This window comes from Bactrocera latifrons, unplaced genomic scaffold (genome assembly GCF_001853355.1).
Source record: "Bactrocera latifrons isolate USDA-ARS-PBARC rearing strain unplaced genomic scaffold, ASM185335v1 scaffold_7, whole genome shotgun sequence".
Lineage (NCBI taxonomy): Eukaryota > Metazoa > Arthropoda > Insecta > Diptera > Tephritidae > Bactrocera > Bactrocera latifrons.
The window spans coordinates 525,685-538,850 of NW_017537378.1; the positions used below are offsets into that span (position 1 = coordinate 525,685).

The window sequence follows — 13,166 nt, forward strand, 5'->3', positions numbered from 1 at the left end:
AATCAGGATATCTTGTCTAATAAAAATGTTTTTCAGAGAAGAACTTGTTTCCGATCGTGCAGTCTGTATGGCAGCTATGTATAGGCTACAGAGGTCAAAGGTCGGCGGTTTCGACAAAAGATCAATTTTGTGGTGAGAAAAAGACGTATGCAAAATTTCAGATCAAAAGCTGAACTGAAGAACTAACCACAAATATATTCTATTATATTTATAATAATATTATTAGCAGAATAAAAACTTGTAATTCAAAGTAATATAAATAAATCAAAGAGTGTTTAATGAACGGGGAATTAAGAGCGCTACAGAAATTTTCTTAAATGAAACAAAAACAGTGTAGGATGTCAATGAAATTCTTTATTCCTGTGAAAGAATATTCGATGCCATGTCCCCATAGGCACGCTGAACTCAATTTCACACTCGATATTCGCTGGCTTGTTGGCATAGACCATAGACCTAACGTAGTCCCAAAGGAAATAGTCCAAAGGCGTCAAATCGCGCGGCTGTGGCGGCCAACTGACAGGGCATTTGGTAAGATATTATATTCACCAAACTTGGTTTTCAAAAATCGATTGTAACGTTCTCTGTGCGGCTTGTGATGCCGACCTGTTGAAACCACATATTGTCCAAGTCCATATCATCTAATTCGGGCCAAAAATATTCGGTTGTCATTGAGCGGTAGCAGTAACGTGCCGGTTGTGTGACGTCGTCGGGATGCAATGGTGACTCATGGAGTACGTGTGGATTGCTGCCTGACCAGTAACGCATATTTTGCTTATCGATTACGCCATTTAGTCAGAAATGAGCCTCATCGCTGAAGATGATCTTTCGATGAAAATCCGGAACATTTTCAAGTTGTTGCTCAGTTTAATTCATGAAAATACGACGATTCGGGTGGTCAAGCGGCTTCAGTTCTTGCGTCCATTTGAACTTGTAAGGATGTAGGCCAATATCTTTTTTCAAAATTCGCCCTAACGAGGTCACAGAGATGCCCAACGCTTGAGAACGACGTGTGAGAGACTCATTTGGGTCTTCCTCAATTGATGTGTTAGCGGCAGCAATATTCTCGACACTACGGGCACTTCTTTGTCTTTTGTACTCTGCCTGGGGATTAAAATTTTTCCACTCAGCGCTCCATTGTTGATCTCGCAGGACGATTATGACGACCATAAATTGGACATAGTGTTCTTAAAGTTGAGGCCACTGACTCCGAATTTCGGTAGGAAATTTTAATAATTTCGACTCGTTGTTGGAGCGTATATCTTCCCATGATGAAATGGCAAGCTTTACTGAAGAGAAGTATCAAAAGAGCGGGTAAAGTATGGCGTCATTTGCTGTCGCTATCGGTCTACTTTTGTAGCGTGTCTATTGAAAATCGTTATAAACTTGGATTTAACACTTTTTATTTTTCAAACCGGTATGTGGGATTAAAATTTTTAATTTACTTTTGGAATTAAAATTGGTTTTCAATTTTTCAATGCGGTGCTTGGTTTTTGAAATTTGAAAATTAAGAATTTTCGGAATTATGATAAAAAAAAATTATATAAATATATTTTTAATAATTTTTAAAATTTTTATATTATTTTTTTTTAATTTTTATATTATTTTTTTAGAAATTCAATAGTATTATATTTTGCAACGCTGGTTATTACTCTTTTGATGTCACCAAACTTTATCCAATGACGTTCATATTAAGTAAAATAATTTTCGATTCTCTGCAGTAAATTTCACTGCCAGTCTGTAAAGAAAATATGTTTTGCTTTCGCAATTTGTTTGATAATCTTAATCCTTTTGCTGAAATATCATTTTGTCAAATATTTGACTAATATGCTCAAAGTCCTCATTAGCGGCTGCATACTTTCATCAACTCGTCACCAAGCAAAGCAGCGAGTTAACATGCACACACTCTAGTACATAAAATATATATTTATATGTATGTATGCGTCTAGCTGTGTGAATGAGTTTTTGAGCGCTGCTTGAAATACCGAAAACTTAACAAGATTAATGAATTCAATTTGTTTGCACTCAGCTCAACTTGACTTGTGTATAGATTGCAGAAACTCTCTTTTCAAGCAGAAGAAAGCATAGTTGCGATAAGTGTGCGTATCATTGTCTGTTTTGTTTTTGTTTTTTGATAGCCGGTACTTACACTTATAATGAGCGCTTGAGAGCCTGCTGACACGCGTCATCAATAAGCGGCTTTGAGCTGCGACAACTAAATAAAACTCAAAAGGCAAACACCCCACCAAAAAGCCAAAACTGAAAAGCGATAATCAACCTTGCCCTATGACATGAAACAAAATGTGCAACAACAACAAGGTGAAGTTGTAAAGTGGTGTCGACGCACTGATTTATCTGCTGAACTGATTTTTAACTCCACATTTGATGGGCATACGAGTATTTCATATACTTATATGTAGTTACACACATGCATACATATGCTCTATATACATAAATACTTTACCTCCTTTGTTTTATTTTCCGCTCGCACGCTCCTTTATTATTCGGCTCTGAGAGCGCTGAATTGCTTCACTGCTACAATGCACCATTGATGATGGTTGGCGGCGTCGGCGCTGAATGACTAATTTAGATTATTAACTTTCTGGAATGATTTTTTGTTGTCTCTATTCCAAAGTCTGCGTAAGCATTGATCTTCGCTTTTGTTTTGTTTTGATGAATATCGCAAGCAAATGGGTATCAGACACACACAATTTGGAGCATACATATATTGTACATGATCTATATACATATCTATGTATGTAAGCTTGTAAGTTCATCATAATAATATTTTCATTGTTAGGACAATGCTACGAATTTTGAAAATAATTCTTTTCGCTTTTCCAATTTTTCTTATGTTCGAGACATTGTAGTGGCTCTATGCGCCTACTACATCTTGTATGTATTACACCTATGTATGTACATATGTCTGCATGTAGCGAGCTTGATTTATTTACCTATAATTTTTATTAATTGCACTTTCAAACGCGATTCGGCGTTATTTGCTTTTACTTCATCAATCGACTCGTCCACACACGCTTTCAAATGTTACCGTTGATAGCTTCGAAAATGTTTGGGCTATTAGAATGGACCCGTGCCAGTTGCAAATGTGCGTAGTAAATAACTTTATTGTGCTCGTTAAAATGCCTCAATAATGCTTCGTTGGTAATTTGGCTTGCTCCATGCAATTAGTTGCTTTGTTTACTGCCTCTTAGGTATTAAATGCGGGAGTTTTAATTTGAAAAAAAGATTGGCTTAACTACTGGATTTCTGTTGCTTTGGAAATATTTTCTGAGAAAGAAAATTGAATCGATAGTTTTTTTGTGCTTATTTATCGAATGTACTTACATTGTGACAAAAAAGTACCCGGGAATTTTAATAAAATTGCCCGTGGAAATGATATTTCAAAAAAATGTATTTTGCTTTGTTGATAAGACTGTCCTTAATTACTATGCCAAATATAGGCTCGATCTGTTAACCAGTTTGTTTAGAGCTTAAGTTGGTACATCTCAGTACTGCGTTGCGATTTTTACGATGGATAAAAATATCGAACAACAAATTGTCTAAAATTTTAGACTTCTAATCAGAATTCGGGTGCGGAAACATCGCGAATGTTGAAAAAGGCTTACGTTGAATCAGTTTTATCGAAAACATAGGCCTGCGAATGGTATAAAGTCTTTAAAGACGGTCGAGGGATCATTGAAGGCATGCCTGGTTCTGGACGGCCTTCGACATCTTTAACTGGTGAAAATATTGATGATTGAAAATCATCAGGGAAGTGTTAGAGAGAGGACAAGAAAAAAACGAGCCAAATACGCTCAAAAATCAAGGTGATGCTCATTGTTTGTTCGATATTCGTGAATTGCTGCATCATGAATTTATTCGGGAGGGACAGACGTTCAATAAAGAGTTCTATTTGGCCGTATTGAGGCATTTACGAGAGAACATCTGTCGAAAAGAGCCGGAATTGTGGAAGAACAATTCATGCCACACATCAAGCCACGATTGTGACCGAATTTAAAGCCAAAAACGCAATGAATAAAATCAATCAACTGGCGTATTCCGCAGATTTGGCGCGGTGTGATTTTTTCTTGTTCCCCAAACTGAAATTGGTGCTGCGTGGAACCCGTTTTTAGCAGATTGAAGAGATAAAACAAAATTCGCTGAAGGAGCTGAAGGCCATCCCAGAAAGTGCTTAAGAAAAGTGATGCAAGCACTGAAAAAATCGTTGACACAAGGGTATTATATTGTATCTGGTGGCGATTACTTTGAAGGCGACAAAATAAGTGTTGATGAATAATAAAATATTTGGCGTTTTATTTCCAATTCCCGTGTACTTTTTTTATCACAATTTTGCAAAAAAAAAAAAAAAAAAATTTGATTAGACCTTCGATCAATGCCTATATTTCTCTACCGATGCATAATTTTTTTGGTTTTTGGGTTTAAAGTAGTTTTAAGCAAAATAATCTTCCTCATCACCTCGTATGTTGTCAGATATCCTCATGGAGATTGGCTGCGGTATCAAAAAAATTCAAAATTTTTCAAAATGAATCGCCAATGGTTAAAGTAAAATAAATAAATATATGTTATTTATGAGTATGAAAAGTTTATATGGATATTTTGATACAAAAAGCGACTGCATTGCGAATCCTCGGCTTGCCATTGTCAAAAAACTCTCCACGATCGACAAAGATTCTGGGGATCGTTGTTTTTTTTTTTTTTACTCTCATCAACCCTTAAGACTTTGGTTAAGTAGCTAGTAAATGCATTAAATTGTTAACAGCGCTTGTTGGAGATCCGTCCAATCGAGTGGTCAGCCATTTATTTCAAGCTGAAAACAAAATTAAGGTCAAAGTTCGTAAAAATTTGGGTACAAAATTTTTTCAAGAAATTTCTAAAACAATAAAATACATTAATATTACCGTTAACACGTACATACATTTGAGACCCTTCAACACCTTTGCACATGAACATGCCACTGACGCTTGTTGACCCAGTAACGTCGAACTTTGTATGCACAATTTTCTCACCCATAATTCATCATTTTCCCATTTAGTTGCTGTCAAAAACATTGCCAATCACGCTAAAAAGTCCTTAAAATCATTTCACACCCTCTGCGAGCTTCTTTTCGGCAATTAAATGCTCCACTTTGCAGCTTCAAGCAATGCCGCCAGCTGTTACGGCGCGTGTTATGATCACTTTAAATTAATTTACCCATCACAAAAGTGCGAGGCGGTGCGGGGCGGGGCGTCGCGTTATTCCTTCAGGATGTTGGTGTTGCTCAACAAAGGCACCGACTGCCGATTGGCGGTCGTTAAAGCCAGTCGAATCGCCACGTACTCGTGCATGCGGCAGCCAGTTGCAGCTTGCTGTAGTCTTAACATCGCTGCTCAGCTGCTAAATCCATTTGCATGTCACACGATTGACATATTGCCACATTGTCGAAGATTTACGTTCGCATTGTGCTTTCGGAACGCAACGGCGTCAGATATTTTAACATTGTATGTTGTTGTTTTTTCTTTCAAAGCCCCTTTAAGCCACTTTAATTGAATAAGCCTAAACTTTATTTCGACACAAATTTATATATGTTTGTTGTTTTTGTTTTTGTATATTTTCAGGTAAAAGCTTTACGCTTACCATCACCGTACATACGAGTCCAATACAGGTGGCCACCTATGCCAAAGCTATAAAAGTCACCGTTGATGGTCCGCGTGAACCGCGCTCCAAGACAAGTAAGTTCGATGTTGCTGGCCGTGGCGGGCGTTTGGTGGCGACTAGAAAGGCACAAATGACACGTAGATATTCTTCCTTCTCTATCACTACTACTACTACTACTACTACTACCACTACCAAAACTACTACTACTCCACATAGTTCCAAACATGCTTTATACAAGTTGCAAATACTGGACTCACAATCACAGGCCGTAAAATACCTACGAACAACCGCAACGCCAGAGCAGAGCGATTGTGATGATCCCTTAATGAATAATGGTGAGAGTTTCATCAGATCAACAACAATCCATCCATATCAATTCAGCTCAGTGGATAGGGCAAGTTAAAAAACTCATTGAGGGTATAATATAAGAATAGGAGAAGCATTTAAGAAGTCAATACAAAGAACAGTTCGAGTATGTGACCTGAAGCATAGCAGTTTTGGATTTAATTTCTAGGAATGTTGAGAAAAACTGTTCATACATTTCAATTTTATAGAATACTCGTAGGATGATGTACTTATAGGTGTAGTGTACTAATAGCACATTGAAAAGTTCCCATATATACATATACTAAGAATTGATCAACTGTTCATTGACGTTGAAGACTTGGATAAGTCTAAAGACACTAAATTCGTTTTTCCGAATTATAAGACAGCTTTATTGGAATGGGAGATTATTGATAGATGTAGTAGCTCTTTAAGGCAAATGTAGAAGTCCTATTGGAAGTATAGATTATTGTTCCAAATAAGCAAAGGTTGTCAAAAAAGTCTTGCGATATTTTCACTAGTTGGCACTGAGAGCTCGTAGTTCTAGTTTTATTCATTGCATCGAGTCATGCTATATCTTTTTGGAAAGCTCACGTGTTTGATTGATTGTCGTTTCTTTTAAGTCGTTCGTGAGTTATAACGTCGCAAACATGGAGCAAAATAAAGAGAAAATACGGCATATTTTACAGTACTACTACGATAAAGGCAAAAATGCATCTCAAGCCGCCAATAAAATTTGTGCAGTTTATGGACCCGATACAGTTTCCATTTCCACCGCAAAACGATGGTTTCAACGTTTTCGTTCTGGTGTAGAGGTGGTCGAAGATGCGCCACGCTCCGGCAGGACTGTCGTCGAAAATTGCGATAAAAGCGCTGAATTGGTCGAAAGAGACCGGCCGGAGTCATCAAAAAAAAAGTTTATGAACAATTGAAAATTCAATAAAACTACCGCAAGACTTTTTTGACAACCTATTATATGTCTCTGCATGCGTTCTGGTATTGCAAAATTGAATCAATGTCTACGCTATGCGAATAGAAGAAGCTAAACTGTCAACATTAGTATACCTGAAATGGAGCGCTATTAGCTGTAAGGTTCCAAAAGTGCCTTCCCCTCTTTCAGGGGTTCACATCTTCAATCTGTTGATACGGTGGAATATCTAAGGTATATCCTTGATAGAAAGTTTTCATGGAGGAGAAAGTAAAGAAGACATTAACTGCCTGCTGTGGAGGGTCTATAGGGAAAAGTAAGGATTCCTCCCAAATGAGTTTTTTAGTTCTACGAAAACGTAGTATATGCTGTATTCGTCTAGAAAAGGGTGCTCGAAAAAGCTAAGTTTGCTAAAAAGCTTGAGCGACTTCAAAGAGCATCTCTCATCGCTACCTTCGGTGCTATACGGAATACACCAACAGGGGTCCGAACAAGAACATGCCGAAATTCTTTCCTCCTTGGATCACTGCGTTGCAGAGGCCACATATGGCGACTTTTTCTCTGCTCACATACCGACAAGGGCTTTGTGGATGGGGAGAAAGACTTGGAAGAGAGACGTTTTCCAAGATGAGTCACAGCTGGAAGGGAATTTTGGAGGGAAGTGTTTTGTAATGAGCTTTTCTGGCGAGGTGCCGATAAACGTACTGCTACGAAACGCAGCTTCTTTTAGGGAAGTGAAAATTCACTCCGACAGCGATAATACTGAGCTCGCCAACTTTTCGCATAAATTTAGTCAAGTAGTGCCTATTCTCACTAGAAACAGAATCAAGCTACGTCGTCATCACAGTCTTTTGAGTGCTTGGTCACGGGAGATATGCTGGCAACTGCAATGCCGATGAGATAGGCATAGGCAACTTGCTCTGCTTAGATCGGAATGTGTTAATTTATTTGCGTAAATGTTTTCTAAGAGTTGAAGGATTCCTCTGAATAAAGGCCATTCTATATAACTACCATATTTCATGAACATTCAATATTTCTTCAATACATTTTTCTATTTCCGCTTATTTACATAAAGCTATTGTTTTTTGTCATATTATTAGATATTTGCTTGTAAAAACCTCACCCAAGCCACTCATCCATATTTGACGCACGTATTGTTATCCTCGTATGACTTATATATATAGTATATATTTATATACAACGTCATTACAAAAATATTGTAAACAAAAAAAAAAAAAAAAAAAAAAAAAAAAAAAAAAAAATAAAAAAAAAAAAAAAAAACAAAAAAAAAAAAAAAAAAAAAAAAATTAAAGAAACCTTCACAATTCGCAAAAGACAGAAATATCAAAGGGAAAAAGTGTGCGGCAAAAGCCACAAAAAATCTCACTTTTTCCCACTTGAGCGCATCAAGTCAAGTATATTTACGGTAAACAATTATTATCTACTCAAAGAGCCAACGTCGTTGCGTATCCGTATCCAGCTGAGTCCAGGCGCTGGCACCTTATTATTGATTGTTTGGAAAACATTTGGCATGCCAACCATGTGGTCACACAAACGGTTTTTTCTTTGCACCTACAAATTGCCCACACGCACACACACCAACACATGCACGCCAATACACATACACACTGGCACTGGAAAAGTAAAAATGCGGAAAACCGCATAAAACAAGGGCATAATTAGCATTTACGCAAGCAGGAATTGCAAAGCAGCAACAACGACAACAAAAGTGTAAAAAAAAACTTACCCAACAAAGGATCGTTTTCGCTTTGCCATTTCCAATGCAATTTCCATGCACACTTTTTATAATCCCTTAAATGAGCTATGAGTATAAGTATATAAATGTGCTATTACATTGTATTTTGTATGTGTGTGTGTGCGTAGTAGTGACGTATACGTCAAAATATTTCAATATTAGATCGGTTAAATGAAGGGGCTTAAGGCTCACGCACACACAGCGTGACCATATGCATGATTTTTATCAAATTTTCAAGCGTAAAAGTATATAAGGCATGCACACTATATACTATACATACATACATATATATATCCATTGCCAACCCTTACTTAACTTATGACTACTAAACACTAATATATATATTTCAAGTAACGGATATGCACTGCAGTATAGAATATATACTCATTCATATACATATATGTTTGCAAAAACTATATTTTATATATAAATGCACCTGTGGAAATATGAGCCTTACTCGGCGTAATGTTGGGTCAGTGTGTCAGCAAAAAAATTTCACTTTACATAGGCTTTGGCATTCTTTGCAGAAATCGAAGAGCAGTCAACAGGAGTGAAGTTTTCTTAAACAAAAAAAAAACACAAAAAGTAAATAATAAAACTTGCGGTTTTGCACTGAATTCATTTTTTATTGTTCGGCGTTTAAATTAAGTTTCTGCTCGAAAATGTTTGTGCAATTTAGTAGAGCATTTGTAAGTCTTCACCGACTATGTACACAGTATTTACATATGTACGTTGCCTGCTCGTGTTTGGCTATCGTGTTTTTAAATGCGCCATTTTATCGTTTCTTATTGGTGTGATTACCTTGAAAGTATGTTAATTGCCATATTGTGTATTGCAGTTGACGACAAAAGTATAATATTTTATTGTATTATTATATTAGTAGGATAGCTATATGAACTAGTCAAGCGCCAATTTTTACCGATTTTCTCCGTCACAATTTTTAGTTCTCGCGCATGTTTTAAAGTTTTAAAAAGTGTGAGAATCATAGTTTACTCCTCAAGTCATCAGATACCGAATATGTGGACCCTAGTGCCTATGACTGACTGTTTTCCGAAAAAAGCGTTTATTTTGTCAGATCGCTTAATGAAATTGGCTGATGATAACAGAATGTCCTTATGTCAAGTTTGAGAAAGTCAAAAACCACCCTTAGCTCCCATGTACCTAATAAAAATATCTTCGAGCTACCGGTTGACTTTATACCGCATATATTCCCCTGATGTGTGAGTTACCTTAGTCAAATTCAGAGGACATATTTTTCAAATAACACATACCTAACTTAAGATAAGATAAATAGATGAGGGAGAATTGCACCTAATGTGCCTTTGTACCTAAAATATATCAACTTGGGTGAAAAATTTGCCTAATTCATTTGACTTTACTCGCTATACCATGTATTGGTGATGGTATGTGGGGTACATTAAAAACCCAGGAAGTCTTCTTCTTTACTGGCGTGGACACCGCTTACGAGGTTGTAGCCGCGTTAAGAACAGCGTGCCATTCGTCTTCTTTTTCGCAATTTGACGCCAATTTGAAATACCAAGCACAGCCAGGTTTTCTATAGACAGCGTAGTCGCTGTCTCTTGATTGGCTGAACTATGTCAATGTCGCCGGATATCTCGTACAGCTCATCGTTCCATCGACTGCAGTACTCGGTGTTGCCAATGCGCAAAGGACCATACATCTTCCACAAAACTTTTCTCTCGAACGAGTCCTAAGGCCGACTCATCAGATGATGCTATTGTTAATACTTTCGTACCATATAGCAGGACGGGTATGAAGAGGGACTTGTAGAGCTTACTTTTATTTTCTATTTCTATTGCCTACGCAGTCTAAAGTAGCACCTGTTGGCAAGTATGATCCTGAGTTGGACTTCGAGTCTGACGTGATAGTCGGTGTTAATAACGGTTCCAAGATAGATTAAATCAAAAATTGGATTTGAAGGAGCGGCTAACGGGATATAGTTATGCTTCCCGCTAAGCGGTTTTAGTTGTAGGACTATCCCCAATTCTTAATCTAGCGTCCGCGCCGCGCACGTTTGAAAAGAGTAAAGATTAACCCTTGTATAAGATGCGGTAGCCAATCCGCCTAATGTCAGGGCTAAAAGGGAGGAGGCTTCAGCGGTGCCACTCCGACATATTCGGTTTAAGGGTTCGCTGAAGTCTAATTGTAGCGTTTGTTCAACATATGTAGGTGCGGCTGCGAGCGGATGGCGGTCTTGAAACAAGCGGCTCGTTATGTAATATAGCTTTTTACTATTCGCCTAGCGAGATTGTGCGCTGAGTTTACAACCAGCCACATAGAAAGCACTCTTAATGAAAAGGAAACAAAGACTTCAAACCTGCAAGTCAGAGAGAATCTGTTCCTTTCGGTAATACATGGTAATGTCAAAAATTGGTAAAAAAAAGAGCCCGTAGGCTCCATATACATACCTTCTATAGAATGGTTAAACTTTTGGTTAATAAAGCCATTGTGCATATCAGTCGATTTATGAAGCTTTTCTGAGTCTGTACTGGAAACACAATCCACTATGATACATTTAGATAGGAACCGACCGAATTTTATGCATCTTCGTTTCGAGACCTAAAACATACACTTAATTTGTGTCTAAATTTTATGAATAACAAAAATTGGTGACCAATAATTTGCCTACATTCCTACATTCCCACTCATCATTTCCACACAAACACACATACATTATCCATTTTACAAAAAAAAAAAAACTTTAATTCATAAACATACACTTTACTTTTTTCTTTTAGGTCCCACCAGTGGTCTTCAATTTCGCCCAGTAGGCATCTACGATTCGCCCTACCCGACGCCTTTGCGTGACTTCGAACCGCGTCGTCCCATGCGCCAACCGCCGGCTGTGTCTTCCAGTACCAATGCCCTGCAGCAAATAGCCAATCACTCATCGCCCAATAGCAGTCGGACAATAAATAACGAAATATATAAACCAAATGCGGCAGAGATATCAGGTAATTTAAATTAAGACAAGCTTATTTAAACGAGAACTGTTACGCAAGCTCCTGCATTTAGGCATTTTTGTGTGTACTTGTCATTTATCATTCGTCATAGGTTCCTCTTAACTTTGAAGCGTACAAGCGCTTTTTAGTTCACTTGCTTCATTGTTTGCTTGCTTTCTTATTGAAGTTGTTTGCTCGACAGCAGCAATCTCGATTCGAATAGAGTTGTTATTACCCTTTCGAAATTCAAATGTGAGTTTTATGTGCTTCACATTAACCGTTATAATTGAGATTTTCTAGAAAATGTGTCTGTCGTTCCTTCGAAATATGTGGTTTAATTTCATCATTATTCCTTGTAAGTTGCTTCAATATTGTATTACACCTTCTTTGTTGTATTTTACCGTTATTATTCATCGCTTATTTTAGGCCATTAAGAAATGATCGAATTATTATGTTTTCTTCAAATTGCTTATGTATGTTGCTATATGTATATTGAGTTCATTGCAGTAAATCTTTTGAATCATCTTTGAATCACTGATTTTTTCGAATGTTCTGCGAAGCCCCAGAATACTTAGTACCCAATAAAATTTGTATGGTTGTGTGGTTATAAATTTAAAACTTTTAGCAAGATCAGACTTTTTTATGATATTTAATGGAGAACGACTCTGTGTGAGGCATATCTATATATTATAGAAGATGATCTATTTCGAGTTTCCCTACTTTTTTTCAGAAAAAAAAAAAAAACACAGAAACTTCAAATTTAAGTTGAATGCTTACTATCATTCAAAAGAACATACTTTGGCCTTTATTTTTTGAAGATTATCTCTTTCTAAAGTTGTGCGCGTCTACGTCTCAGATAGTCTATCCCTTGTGTCCAATTTTCGATGACTCGTTCTAGTGTTTCGCCTGATAACTGGCGAATGACATGCGTGATGTTTTGCTTCAATGCCTGAATCGAAGCGAGATTATCCGCATAAACTTTAGACTTTATATATTCCCACAGGATAAAGTCTAAAGGTATGATATTACACGATCTTGGTGGCCAATCGACAGGCCAAAGGTTTGTCCCAAATGCGGAAATTTTGATTGTTTACTCATTAACCAGAAATGGGCCTGAAGAAAATTTAGTTCGAAAACATCGGATCTTCTTGGCATTTTTCAAAAGTCCATAGATCGAGGCGATATCGCTATTACAAGGTCGAGCGACTTCTTCCTTTTCATCGAAGGAGTTATGTAAGTAGTGGACTACAGGCCATGTAAATAAATTATTTGACTTCGTCAGCAGCTGAAGGTAATTTAAATGGCGGCTTCTGCTCTATTCAGAATAACGAGACCAAACATTCTGCTTTAGTTATTAAGGAATTGTTGTTATACAACGTGAAAAAAGTGCTGCCACAAATTCACCTGAGTCCAGTTCTCAATCCTATAGAACACTTATATGGCCTATATGGAGACAAAGTTATGAAAGCGAAAAGGAAATAGTAAAATGAGAATCTTTAAGAAATACATATATGCAAATATGCCTTATGAACCTACACAAAAT

General features: G+C 37.2%; 1 protein-coding gene across 2 annotated transcripts in view; it reads left to right on the forward strand.

The window, feature by feature from the left end:
* LOC108975803 (protein lozenge) overlaps nt 1-13,166 on the forward strand; it is a 43,156-nt gene that overhangs the window by 17,003 nt on the left and 12,987 nt on the right. For both annotated transcript variants that reach the window (XM_018944532.1, XM_018944533.1), the window contains exons 4-5: nt 5,613-5,726; nt 11,420-11,635. In XM_018944532.1, the coding sequence (XP_018800077.1) occupies nt 5,613-5,726; nt 11,420-11,635 (330 nt within the window). The remainder of the gene's footprint in view (nt 1-5,612; nt 5,727-11,419; nt 11,636-13,166) is intronic.